We start from the raw sequence: 14,750 nt of genomic DNA, 5'->3' as shown, positions 1-14,750 counted from the left end.
CACTCTTTCATTCCTCTTTTCTCCCGCCTCTGGAACAAACTCCCGCATTCTCTTCCATCACACTCCTCCCTCCAGGTCTTTAAAAGAGATGTTCACCACCATCTCTTATCTTCCCCCATCCAAAACCTTGAACTTTTCTACCCCCGTTAATTCACCCCATTTCCACTTTTTTGAAATACCGACTTCTTTCCTGGAAGTCCCAGCAGTGTCCATGTGTTTTATACTTCTCCCACCCCTCCACCCCCCTTCCCATGCCTCCTCTCTCCAAGCCCCCTACTTCCCACAGATCTCCCAATATCCCTGCTCTCAAATGTTGTACTTGTGTGCTTCCCTCTCTCTCCCCATCTTGCTCCCTTTTTTATATGTTTTATGTGTCCGTTTGTTTTTTTGTGATTAATGTTAGTTAGCTCTTACACGAGCTCGGTCCTGTATACAAAAAAAAAAATACCCTCATTGACTGTCCTAAAAAGAAACAAGTTTGATTAAAATTTCTTCAGCTGTTTTCAAGTATCACATTTTTACCAGCCATGACAAGTTTCACATCGATCGGTGAATCGGTTTAAGAGAAGGGTTTTTTTTTAAATATTGGCTTTCAAGCTAATATGGCTGCCACACCACATGACACATGACCTTTAAAAATGCACACTCTGCATATGTATGTGTTGGGGATCACATTTGTGAAGTTTTGTGGTGATTGGATAAGGTTCGTTTTGCTATCCAAGATGGGTGCCAAACCACGTGACCTACAACATCATCATTTTCAAACTATATGCAACAATGGTGTTAGATGATTGTAAAATTTGGCATTGATAGGGTAAGCAGTTTCAGGAATATAATTATTTAATATTTTCCTTCAATCCAATATGGCTGCCACATCATGTGACCAACGATGTTCTCGTGATCAACTGTTAATCGCCATGCCCAGTCAATGACACACGTAAGGTTTTGAGTCAATTGATTTGGTGGTTTGGGAGAAGTTGTTTTTGAAGGTTTTAGGCTACATCCAATATGGCTGCCAAACCATGTGACCAATGATGTCATAAATGTCATATTTCAATACAAATGGATCATAGATAATGTGCATGCAATTTCAGATTTTTAGGATAAGGAATTTGATTGAAACGTTTTGGCTGGTATACCACTTCACATATGATGTCATCATTATCATGCTTTTGTTCGCCATTGGGAGTACTTGACAATGTGCCAAGTTTCAAATTTTCCATTCAGTGGTTTCCGAGAAATATTTTTTTAATTATTTGCGTTTAATCCAAGATGTCTGCCATACCACGTGATCTATGATGTCACAATTATCATAAAAACATTCTGGATGGGTGTCGCTCCTACCCTGAAAGTTTAGTCTCAATCGGACATGTGGTTGCTGAGAAAAACGAGGTTTAGCCCGTACGGACGGACAGACGGACAGACGGACCTACGGATGTACGGACGTACGGACGGGCGGACCAACAACCCGAAAACATAATGCCTCCGGCCACCTTCGGGGGCGGGGGCATAAAAACATCCGATGTATTTTCTCATCCATATATATTACTAAAGTGAATGTTTCTGTATATGGTTCTGTTGCTCAAATGATGTCGAAAAGAAGTAAAACAAAATATATTTGGGGAATCTCTCCAGCCTCCTAATTAATTAATTGCGTTTTTGTGTTTTCGTGTGTAAATATGGATGGGGTATGACAGCCTTTATTGCATAAATAAAAATAAATAAATAAGCTTAGTTATAATAAATGCCACTTTCTTAATATTTTGCAGATTTCACTCCAGATTTAGACAGTTATTCAGTCCACATGTGATGTGTTCCTGAAATGTGAAATCATATTTCGATTATATACTTTAATTAGCCCTAATTTGAAAACTATAGCACCTACAAAAGCAGTGTATACAGTGATTCCTAGGTATGAAGATAAAACATTTGATGATGTATGAGGAAAGTGAAAAAATAAAATTTGAGCGATTAATCGTGCAGAAACCGTAGCGGCCTGTTCCAAGGCAAGGTCTCTTTGAGCAGCCCAAAACAAAGCTTACATAGTCCCCCTTTCGCTCCGCGGTGCGACGGAGGACAAAAACTCCTGCGACGGATAACAGGCTGACCAAGCCCGCTGTCCCTCGCAGCAAAAGCCTGGTTTTGTTTTAATTAAATAAGCAGGTTAATTATCTTCCAAAGAGGTGTTTAAATTTACCCAAACACAAAGTTTTCATTCATGCACTCCCTTGGAGTTCCCTTACCATGCGTACACAGTTTTGGGATGCTAGGTTTCATGGTTTTGCAATTATGGAGGAGACACACACACACACGCACACACACACACACACACACACACACACACACTAACTGCTGACACACATTATCTTTTATTTTATTATATATATATATATATATATATATATATATATATATATATATATATATATATATATATATATATACACACACAATAATACCATAATACCCTGGTTTACGTCACTCCTTTTTATGTCGTTTTGCATTTATTTGTCACGTTATTAATACCACTTCTCCATATTTGGTGTCTCAACTCACACTATCGTCATTTTAAAAGCCATACCTTTTATTCTCGAGCATTTTCAGAAATTAGAAGATTGATGAAGATGCCAGAATACATTGCGAAAGTACCAAAGCAATATAAACTTTGCACATAAAGAAATGTTTTTTTGCTGTAGATTGGCTAAGAGTCATTGTAAAAGTGTTACCTTAGAAGTAAAATTATATGTTATTCGTTGAATGTTGACAAATGTGCCCTTGATGATGCCGGGTTGTTAATTTTGCCTCCGATCTATAAATATGCTTATGTTCATTGAAGAAGAAGGAAGAAGAAGCCGACATACTGCAACTTTGACTGCTTCCGAAAGAGGTTTATTTTTATTTCAATATGTCTGGTAATTGGACTTGAATATAACTGTCATTAATGAAAAATGGGTAATATAATCGATAACCTTTCCACTCTCCTCTGTGGCTGCATGATATACAAATGGCCCCTTGATTATCTCCCTGTTTTTCTGGAAGTGAATATATAAACACGATAATTCAGCATCTTGATGTTGAAACAGTTGACTTTGTGCATCCCATGTTTTCCACAGATGAGGACAGTCCGATCCCTGCCGACTCAACGCTGCCCCACATGTTGCTCCTAATGCATCCCTGGTTCATCTCCTCGGCAGATCTAGCTCAAAAGCTTCTTCTGGCATATCCTTTCCAGGCCTGACGGCATTCACTTCCTTGGGTAGACACTCGACACTGCTCAAAAAACATCTTTGGGTAGACGCTCAGCCTTACTGCACCCACATTTGGTCCTACTAAAAAAGTGTAAGTCCGATTTGATACAATGTTGGTTTGGAGTTCAGCGAGATGTGATGTTGGTTTGGAGTTCAGCGAGATGTGATGTTGGTTTGGAGTTCAGCGAGATGTGATGTTGGTTTGGAGTTCGCGAGATATGATGTTGGTTTGGAGTTCAGCGAGATGTGATGTTGGTTTGGAGTTCGCGAGATATGATGTTGGTTTGGAGTTCAGCGAGATATGATGTTGGTTTGGAGTTCGCGAGATATGATGTTGGTTTGGAGTTCAGCGAGATATGATGTTGGTTTGGAGTTCGCGAGATATGATGTTGGTTTGGAGTTCAGCGAGATGTGATGTTGGTTTGGAGTTCAGCGAGATGTGGTGTTGGTTTGGAGTTCAGCGAGATATGATGTTGGTTTGGAGTTCAGCGAGATGTGATGTTGGTTTGGAGTTCGCGAGATGTGATGTTGGTTTGGAGTTCAGCGAGATGTGATGTTGGTTTGGAGTTCAGCGAGATGTGATGTTGGTTTGGAGTTCGCGAGATATGATGTTGGTTTGGAGTTCAGCGAGATGTGATGTTGGTTTGGAGTTCGCGAGATGTGATGTTGGTTTGGAGTTCGCGAGATATGATGTTGGTTTGGAGTTCAGCAAGATGTGATGTTGGTTTGGATTTCGCGAGATATGATGTTGGTTTGGAGTTCAGCGAGATGTGATGTTGGTTTGGAGTTCGCGAGATGTGATGTTGGTTTGGAGTTCGCGAGATGTGATGTTGGTTTGGAGTTCAGCGAGATGTGATGTTGGTTTGGAGTTCGCGAGATGTGATGTTGGTTTGGAGTTCGCGAGATATGATGTTGGTTTGGAGTTCAGCGAGATGTGATGTTGGTTTGGAGTTCAGCGAGATGTGATGTTGGTTTGGAGTTCAGCGAGATGTGATGTTGGTTTGGAGTTCAGCGAGATGTGATGTTGGTTTGGAGTTCAGCGAGATGTGATGTTGGTTTGGAGTTCAGCGAGATGTGATGTTGGTTTGGAGTTCAGCGAGATGTGATGTTGGTTTGGAGTTCGCGAGATGTGATGTTGGTTTGGAGTTCGCGAGATATGATGTTGGTTTGGAGTTCAGCGAGATGTGATGTTGGTTTGGAGTTCAGCGAGATGTGATGTTGGTTTGGAGTTCAGCGAGATGTGATGTTGGTTTGGAGTTCGTGAGATATGATGTTGGTTTGGAGTTCAGCGAGATGTGATGTTGGTTTGGAGTTCGCGAGATGTGATGTTGGTTTGGAGTTCGCGAGATGTGATGTTGGTTTGGAGTTCAGCGAGATGTGATGTTGGTTTGGAGTTCGCGAGATGTGATGTTGGTTTGGAGTTCGCGAGATGTGATGTTGGTTTGGAGTTCGCGAGATGTGATGTTGGTTTGGAGTTCAGCGAGATGTGATGTTGGTTTGGAGTTCGCGAGATGTGATGTTGGTTTGGGGTTCGCGAGATGTGATGTTGGTTTGGAGTTCAGCGAGATGTGATGTTGGTTTGGAGTTCAGCGAGATGTGATGTTGGTTTGGAGTTCAGCGAGATGTGATGTTGGTTTGGAGTTCAGCGAGATGTGATGTTGGTTTGGAGTTCAGCGAGATGTGATGTTGGTTTGGAGTTCAGCGAGATGTGATGTTGGTTTGGAGTTCAGCGAGATGTGATGTTGGTTTGGAGTTCAGCGAGATGTGATGTTGGTTTGGAGTTCAGCGAGATGTGATGTTGGTTTGGAGTTCAGCGAGATGTGATGTTGGTTTGGAGTTCGCGAGATGTGATGTTGGTTTGGAGTTCGCGAGATGTGATGTTGGTTTGGAGTTCAGCGAGATGTGATGTTGGTTTGGAGTTCGCGAGATGTGATGTTGGTTTGGGGTTCGCGAGATGTGATGTTGGTTTGGAGTTCAGCGAGATGTGATGTTGGTTTGGAGTTCAGCGAGATGTGATGTTGGTTTGGAGTTCAGCGAGATGTGATGTTGGTTTGGAGTTCAGCGAGATGTGATGTTGGTTTGGAGTTCAGCGAGATGTGATGTTGGTTTGGAGTTCAGCGAGATGTGATGTTGGTTTGGAGTTCAGCGAGATGTGATGTTGGTTTGGAGTTCAGCGAGATGTGATGTTGGTTTGGAGTTCAGCGAGATGTGATGTTGGTTTGGAGTTCAGCGAGATGTGATGTTGGTTTGGAGTTCAGCGAGATGTGATGTTGGTTTGGAGTTCAGCGAGATGTGATGTTGGTTTGGAGTTCGCGAGATGTGATGTTGGTTTGGAGTTCGCGAGATATGATGTTGGTTTGGAGTTCAGCGAGATGTGATGTTGGTTTGGAGTTCAGCGAGATGTGGTGTTGGTTTGGAGTTCAGCGAGATGTGGTGTTGGTTTGGAGTTCAGCGAGATGTGGTGTTGGTTTGGATTTCAGCGAGATGTGATGTTGGTTTGGAGTTCAGCGAGATGTGATGTTGGTTTGGAGTTCAGTGAGATGTGATGTTGGTTTGGAGTTCAGCGAGATGTGATGTTGGTTTGGAGTTCAGCGAGATGTGATGTTGGTTTGGAGTTCAGCGAGATGTGATGTTGGTTTGGAGTTCAGCGAGATGTGATGTTGGTTTGGAGTTCAGCGAGATGTGATGTTGGTTTGGAGTTCAGCGAGATGTGATGTTGGTTTGGAGTTCAGCGAGATGTGATGTTGGTTTGGAGTTCAGCGAGATGTGATGTTGGTTTGGAGTTCAGCGAGATGTGATGTTGGTTTGGAGTTCAGCGAGATGTGGTGTTGGTTTGGAGTTCAGCGAGATGTGGTGTTGGTTTGGAGTTCAGCGAGATGTGGTGTTGGTTTGGAGTTCAGCGAGATGTGATGTTGGTTTGGAGTTCAGCGAGATGTGATGTTGGTTTGGAGTTCAGCGAGATGTGGTGTTGGTTTGGAGTTCAGCGAGATGTGATGTTGGTTTGGAGTTCAGCGAGATGTGGTGTTGGTTTGGAGTTCAGCGAGATGTGGTGTTGGTTTGGAGTTCAGCGAGATGTGATGTTGGTTTGGAGTTCAGCGAGATGTGGTGTTGGTTTGGAGTTCAGCGAGATGTGATGTTGGTTTGGAGTTCGCGAGATATGATGTTGGTTTGGAGTTCAGCGAGATGTGGTGTTGGTTTGGAGTTCAGCGAGATGTGGTGTTGGTTTGGAGTTCAGCGAGATGTGATGTTGGTTTGGAGTTCAGCGAGATGTGACGTTGGTTTGGAGTTCAGCGAGATGTGGTGTTGGTTTGGAGTTCAGCGAGATGTGGTGTTGGTTTGGAGTTCAGCGAGATGTGGTGTTGGTTTGGAGTTCAGCGAGATGTGATGTTGGTTTGGAGTTCAGCGAGATGTGATGTTGGTTTGGAGTTCAGCGAGATGTGATGTTGGTGTGGAGTTCAGCGAGATGTGATGTTGGTTTGGAGTTCAGCGAGATGTGATGTTGGTTTGGAGTTCAGCGAGATGTGATGTTGGTTTGGAGTTCAGCGAGATGTGATGTTGGTTTGGAGTTGGCGAGATGTGATGTTGGTTTGGAGTTCAGCGAGATGTGATGTTGGTTTGGAGTTCAGCGAGATGTGATGTTGGTTTGGAGTTCAGCGAGATGTGATTTCGACATTAAGCTACAAACCACAGCACAAGATGCATTATCGATCTTAACTTTTGGAACCTTTCTGAACTCACACAGAATTATTGTGTGTGCTCGCTGTGTGATATACTTTGGCAGATGTTACCTGTGTCTCGCTCCATCCGGTATTAATATAAATCTGTGCAAATCGCCATTGCTCCCTTTGGGTAGTGGTCTATGATAACTAAGGCCCTGTGGAAATCTTACTTTTCTTCTCTATCACTTTCTTTCTACCTGTTTCATTTATGTCCTTGTTTCTGTGGGTTTACATTGGTTAGTTATTCTTTCGTTGCACCAATGAAGAGCACAATAACCGTTATGCTTAAATAACCATTATGTTCATGGTGGTATGGACACATCACAAAACCCCCAATTATCAGTTTACTTTAAATCATGTCTCACTAACTCATAGTGATTGCGATAACGACCAAATTGAAGATTGTTGTACTGGATATTCTAAGGTTTATAAATTGTTTTTTTTTTGTGAAACCCTTATTACAACTTCTCGGGAATGCACACAGTCTTATTATCTTCCTCTTCTCTTTATAAGGAGGGGTTGGGGGAATGAGGTCCAACAGGACCAGACGTCTGCCCTGCCTTGACCATGATACTCTTCCACTCCACTCTTTCCTCAGCCAACTCGCTCCACTCCCCAACCAACCCCACCTTCCTGATATTCCTCCTCACACAATTTTCCCATCTCAACTGCCCATGGTCTACCTCTTTACCTCCTGTCTTGCTCTCTCAACCTATCCGCTCTCTCTGCCATTCTCTCTTCTCCCACGCACGCTAAGTGTCTAGCCCATCTCAACCAGCATTTCAACAATCTCCCTGTCAAGCTCATCTACACTCCAATCCCTTCCTTTAGTTTATCCATCGTCCTTCTATCCACCATCTTCACTCCTGCAATCCTCCTGACTCAGTTGCTTTTGCAAAACGTGCAGCCTCTATTACTGTCTCTCTGTTTAGTGCCGTACGTGAGGTACGTGAGGAAGATTCGCTTGCACAACTTGCCGAGATTGAGCATGACCCGGAAAATAGTCGATCATCTCAGGATGTGCGCGGGAAGGTTCAACTCGACCCTCGTCGGTCTTCCTTTCGTCGTCATCGGCTAAACAAGCGAGGAAAGGACAAGACAAGGCTTCCTGAGGCTCGTTTGCACGACGTGCTTGAGGCCTCCTTTCCTGCTTCCTGAGGCTCGTTTGCACGACGTGCTTGAGGCCTCCTTTCCTGCTTCCTGAGGCTCGTTTGCACGACGTGCTTGAGGCCTCTTTCCTCCTTCCTGAGGCTCGTTTGCCCGACGTGCTTGAGGGCTCCGAGTGCTTCTGGTCACTGAGGATCTCACCTTCGAAAGCGTTGCATTTACATTCTGTACGCCTGGCCATCTTAGCTGCTTAACGTGCAGTGTAAACGAACCTTTTCTTTGTTATCAATGGTGATCTCAAGCTTGTGGAGGAGCTTGTATGTGTAATGTATTTGGGAGGACGACTCGGCCATCCTTGTGCTTTTACATGAATTACAATGACTTGGACCGGTGTGTACGGTGTGTACCCTGGTTAGAATAGGTACACCGTATCCCTGTGTGTCGTAAGAGGCGACTAAGAGGGTTGGCGTCAGGAAGGGCATCCGGCCATAAAAACATTGCCTCAAAAAGAAAACCATGCCAATTACAACTACATATGGGCAGGGTACAGCCCGAAGTGGAGATCGGTTTCTGAGGTTTGGGACATGGAATGTCGGGACAATGACAGGGAGATCAGGAGAAGTGGTGGATGTATTGATCAGAAGAAGAGTGGACATATGTTGTGTGCAAGAGACGAGATGGAAGGGAAGTGGTGTGAGAATGGTGAAATGCAGGCAAGGACAGAAATACAAGTTTGTGTGGCAAGGGTGCCCGGAGGGTGTGAATGGTGTTGGTGTCCTGTTTTCTGAGGAGTTTGTAGACAGTGTGGTGAGTGTGACTAAAGTGAGTGATAGGTTGATGATGGTGAAAATGATGATTGGAAAGCTCTTGGTGAACGTCATCTCGGGATATGACCCGCAGGTTGGTCGGAGCGATGAAGAGAAGGACAAGTTCTGGTGTGCGATAGAGAAGCTGATGGAAAACATGAAAGATGAGGAAGTTGTTGTGGTAGGAGGAGACCTAAGTGGACATGTGGGAAGGAGTATGGACAGTTTTGAGGGAGTTCATGGGGGTTACCAATATGGTGTGAGAAATGGAGAAGGTGAAAGGATTTAGAAGTTTGCTGATGGAGCTGAATTGTTGATTTGTAATACGCAGTTCCAGAAAGGGGATAATAAGCTTGTTACATACACGTCAGGTGGGTCGATGACAACCGTTGACTACCTGATGGTGCGAAGGCGAGATAGGGGGCACCTCCGGGACACAAAGGTGATCCCGTGGGAGGAGGCTGTTTCACAGCACCACTTGGTTGTCTGCGACATAAGGGTGAAAGATGCCAGGAGAGCTCGGCGGGTGAAGTACCAACCGAGAATGAAGGTGTGGAGGTTGAAAGAGGTGACAGTAAGGGAGGCATTAAAAGAGAGGCTGAGTAGGGTAGATGATGATGTGGTTGAGCTTGAACGTGGTTGCATGTCAATGAAAGATAGTCTGTTGGGAGCCGTTGGTGAGGTATGTGGATGGACAAAAGGACCACCGAGGCACTCGGAAACATGGTGGTGGGATGATGAAGTTGGAAAGAGGATTGACGAGAAGAGGAAGAAGTTCAAGGAGTGGCAGAAAGCGAAGGGTACGGGAGCAGAAAAAGCAGAGCATGAAAGTTATAAGGCAGCCAAGAGGGCAGCAAAGAAAGAGGTAGCAAAGGCGCAGGAGGCATGTAGGAAAATGTTCGGAGAACGCTTGGATTCGGAAGAGGGTCAGAGAGCAGTATTCAGGATTGCAAAGCAGATAGCGAAAGAGAGGTGTGATGTGATGGGGGTTAGTTGCTTGAAGGATGAAGTGGGACAAATCGTTGTGGACCCAGATGGAATGAAAGGAAGATGGAAAAGATATATGGAAATGCTGTTGAATACAGAGAATGAATGGGATGGCAACATAGAGAGTAACCCAGTTTTAGGACCGGCAGAGAAGATAACCGAGAAGGAAGTTGAGGAAGCGATAAAAGCAATGAAGAGTAGAAAAGCGGGAGGGCGGACGGGAGTTGTGGGAGATATGTTGAAGGCAGCAGGAAGTTGGGGTGTGAAGAGAATGACAGAGATCTGTAATCTGGTGGTGAAAGCAGGCCGCATTCCAGTGGATTGGGAACTGAGTACCCTCGTCCCTCTATACAAGGGGAAAGGTGACCCTCTAGAGCAGGGGTCAGGAACCTTTTTGACTGGGAGAGCCATAAAAGCCAAATATTTCTAAATATATTTCATTGAGAGCCATATAGTATTTTTAACGTATAATAAATTAAACATGTCTTACTTTTAATGCGACTTCTGGTGCTGCATGGTTTTGCTGATGGCCTTGTAGTCTGGTTCATACGTGGTGAGGTTGAGCTTCATGCAGGCGTTGAGGCTTCCATCAGTTAAACGTGAGCGTAGGTTGGTCTTAATGTTCCTCATATGCGAGAATGACTGCTCACATGCATATGTAGAGCCAAACATGGTCAATACGGCAATACTCACACGCTGCATTGTGTGGTATGTCACAGGAAGCTCGTTCCAAGTTTTAAGAATCAGCTGGTCTTCAGGTTGAAGATTTTTCATTTCTGTCCACTTGTGTTCCCTCGCCAGCTCTGCTCGCTGTCGCGCAAGACTTTCCAACTCTCCATTAAGTGACTTGAACTTACTCATCCACATGTCTGATGCCTTCAGGTCAGCAACTTCCAGCTCAAAGTCTCCGATAGAGACCCCGGGGATGCATGTCAGGTCGATATTGTCCACTGCACACTCATGTGGATGAGTGATGAACTTGAAAAGACCAGTGCGCGCACGAAATTCTCCAAAACGTGCTTTGAATGACTGCAGGAGATTGGACGTAAAGCCAGCTAGCTGCTGGAGATCCAGATGTTGAGTGGAGTCACTTGCTAAGCATGCATCTCTAAATTGTTGCAGTCTTTCAAAGTGCAGAAGACGACCTGTTTCAATGTCCCTGAGAAAGACTTCCAGCTTGCTTTCAAATGCAAACACTGCTTGTTGAAGGGATGAGATTGTATTTCCAATACCTTGCATTTTCACATTGAGCTGGTTCAGATGGCCAGTTATGTCCACGAGATAGTGAAACTGCAGGAGCCAGTCAGTGTTGTCTAGCTCAGGATGCTTGACGCCTTTCATTTCAAGAAAAGTCCGGATTTCACTCAGGCAAGCTGCAAAACGGCTGAGCACCTTCCCCCTTGACAACCAACGCACGTTGCTGTGTAAAAGCAGACCGGGATAATGATTCCCAACTTCTTCTAACAGAGCTTTAAACTGGCGATCATTTAAAGCTCGGGCAACAAGAAAGTTGACCACTCGAATGACCAGCGACATCACCTCACCAAGCTCCTGGCCACACGTCTGAGCGCAAAGCGCCTCCTGGTGCAGGATGCAATGAAAACTTAGGATGGCTCTCTTTTCATGTTCACGGAGAAGCGCTACAAATCCTTTGTTCTTCCCCAACATACAGGGTGCACCATCAGTACAGACAGAAATAAGTTTATCCATCGGTAGTTTTTTTTCTTTAGCAAACTCCATGAAAGACGTGAATAAATCCTCTCCTCTTGTTGTCCCTTTCATTGGCAAAACAGTCAAGCTTTCCTCACGCAGTGTGTCACCTGCAGCATACCTGGCAATTATACTGCACTGAGATAGATGGCTAACGTCTGTTGACTCATCTAACGCGAGAGAAAAGTATGTCCCGGCGTTTATGTCCTTAATTTGTGTTTCCTCGACTTGATTTGCCATCATGATGCTACGATCGTGCACAGTTCTTGCTGACAGGGGCATGTCTTTTATTCGTTTGATTATCTTGTCTTTATTTGGGAAGTCATCAAACAGTTCATTGGCCACATCAAGCATGAATGTTTTGGCATACTCGCCATCTGTGAATGGCTTTCCATTCCTTACTATTGCCAAAGCACCCGCAAAGCTAGCGGAATTCCCGTCACCTTGCTTGGTCCACACATGTAGTTGCTGCTGACTCGTCTGCACTCTCCGCTGTAGCTCCTCGCATGCCCTTTTCCTGCTGTCCCCCGCTGGATATTTCGATGCAAATGAAGCATGGTGCGTATCGAAGTGCCGCTTTATATTTGACCGTTTCATCGATGCAATTTTATCATTGCATATTAGACATACCGCAGATCCTGCTCTCTCACCAAATGCAAATTCCTCTGTCCACGCAGCCTGGAATGCACGGTAATCATCGTCTTTTTTTCTTTTCGCCATCTTTTCCGTTACAGGATTGAAGCGGATAAACTAGTTGGCTATCTGATAAAATTGATTTCTTCACCTTTACAATGACGCGGACATGCTCGCGAGCCATTGGTTCCCGACCCGACCCACGGGTGACCCGTGACCCGTGAAATTTATCTTCAAAACTAATTTCTGTTTACTTTAAAATGACACAGTATTATTAAGAAATATCACAAGTATTTTAAAATCAGTTCCAAACTGATTTTTTTTTTTAAATTTTTTTTTTTTCAACTCAAAATTGTCTGGGAGCCATATGCCGTCACCGGAAGAGCCATATATGGCTCGCGAGCCATAGGTTCCCGACCGCTGCTCTAGAGTGTGGCTCGTACCGAGCGATAAAGTTGTTGGAGCATGGAAAGAAGGTATTGGAAAGGGTGTTGGAGAGGAGGATAAGGAAGAAAGTGAAGATCGACGAAATGCAGTTTGGATTTATGCCAGGATGAGGAACGACAAACGCGCTTTTTATTGTGAGGCAGTTGCAGGAGAAGTACATGGAGAAGAGGAAGAAGTTGTTTCTTGGGTTTGTTGATCTGGAGAAAGCATTCGATAGGGTTCCACGCAAAGTATTGACATGGGCAATGAGGAAGTGAGGAGTGGAGGAATGGTTGATCAGAGTAGTGATGGCAATGTACAAAAGAGCGCGCACAGCTGTAAGGACGAAGGACGGGAACAGTGGTGAGTTTGAGGTGAAGGTGGGAGTGCATCAGGGGTCGGTACTATTAACTAAGTCCACGACTATTTGTAGCTGTGATGGAGGTGCTGGCTCAGAACGTAAAGGAGGGTTTACCGTGGGAGTTGTTGTATGCAGATGATCTGGTGTTGATTGCGGAAAGTATGGATGGACTGAAGGAAAAGATGAACAAGTGGAAGGAATGTATGGAGACAAAAGTTCTGAAGGTGAATATCGGAGAGACGAAGGTGATGGCAAGTGGTAAAGCATGTGGTGAGGTGGAAAGTACTGGGAAGTGGCCATGTGCTGTGTACAGGAAGGGTGTCGGAGTGAACTCCACTCAATGTACAATGTGCGCTGATTGGGTTCATCAAAAATGTAGTGGTCTGAGAGGGTCATTAACCAGTGTGGCAGCTACATTCAAATGTAAGGTGTGCACAGAGGGAGCTGCAGATGGAGGAAATGTTGAGTTGGATCTTGGAGATGGCGTGAAGCTGGAAGGTGTGAAAACATTTTGCTACCTCGGATACATGCTGAATGGAGAAGGTGGATCAGACTCGGCAACGGTTGCTAGAGTGAGATGTGCATGGAAGAAGTTTCGGGAACTGAGTGGCGTGCTGATGAGGAGGGGCATGTCGTTGAAGCTGAAGGGAAAGGTGTATGCTGCATGTGTGAGAAGTGTTATGATTTATGTGAGCGACACATGGGTCATGAATGTAGAGCAGCAACGAAGGCTGGAAAGGGTGGAAATGCGAATGGTTCGGTGGATGTGCGGAGTATCGTTGAGAGAGAGGAAGACAAATGATGAATTGCGAAAGATGATGGGAATTGAGCCTGTGATTGATGCTGTGAAGAGGAACAGGTTGAGATGGTTTGGTCATGTGTTGAGGAAGGATGAAAGTGACTGGTTGAGAAGAGTGATGGAAATTAATGTAGAAGGAAGTAGAGGACGGGGAAGACCGAGAAAGACTTGGCTGAAGATGGTGGAAGAAGAAATGCGGGCAAGGGGGTTAACAAGGAGAGATGCAGAAAATAGGGCAAAATGGAGGAAGATTGTCATGAGGACCGCAAGGCTAACCCCCGCTCTAGCAGGGCAAATGGCCTTAAAATGCATGTTGTTGTGTTGTTGTCAGTGCCACAGTTTCCGTAAAGGTCGGCCGGCATTACCCAAATCATCAGCACCTTCCCTTTCAATCTTCTTGATATCTTTGTCTGCCATTACTCCCTCCGCCTTCCTCCACGCACTCGCACCCACCTAAATCCTCTTCCGCACCTCTCCCATCCCCATCACTGTTCCACCCAGATACTCAAACCTAAGTCTGATCTCCTTCCCCTCTAAGCTGATGTTCATTTCTTTTCTCTGCTGCCCAACCCACATCACCTCCATCTTCTCCATGCTCATTTTCAGCCCATATTTCCCAAATGCCTCCTTCCACTCCCCCAGTACTTCCTGCATCTCTCGCTTACTCCCCACTACAACAGCCAGATCGTCCACATACAATATCATCCCCAAAATACCCCTCACATTTACCTTCCTGCTTACCAGCTCCATCACCATGATAAACACGAGTAGGCTGAGAGCGCTTCCCTGCCTTAAACTGATGTTCACATTGAACTTCTCTGATATCCCCAGACCAACCAAAACTCTTCCTTTCGTTCCCTTGTACATCCCTTCCACCAACCTATCTTCTGCTTCCGGCACTGCCATCCATATCAATGGCGCCATCGACCTTGCTCAGTTCCACATGTCCCAATG

General features: G+C 44.9%; 1 protein-coding gene across 1 annotated transcript in view; it reads left to right on the top strand.

The window, feature by feature from the left end:
* The window catches only part of LOC137426465 (ras guanyl-releasing protein 3-like), a 309,201-nt gene that overhangs the window by 167,963 nt on the left and 126,488 nt on the right, over positions 1 to 14,750 (top strand). Inside the window, exon 3 of the mRNA XM_078779402.1 lies at positions 3,114 to 3,219. Within this exon, the coding sequence (XP_078635528.1) occupies positions 3,114 to 3,219 (106 nt within the window). The remainder of the gene's footprint in view (positions 1 to 3,113; positions 3,220 to 14,750) is intronic.

This window comes from Myxine glutinosa, chromosome 5, assembly GCF_964187855.1.
Source record: "Myxine glutinosa chromosome 5, kmMyxGlut1.1, whole genome shotgun sequence".
NCBI lineage: Eukaryota > Metazoa > Chordata > Myxini > Myxiniformes > Myxinidae > Myxine > Myxine glutinosa.
This window is presented reverse-complemented; position numbering and strand designations above follow the sequence as displayed.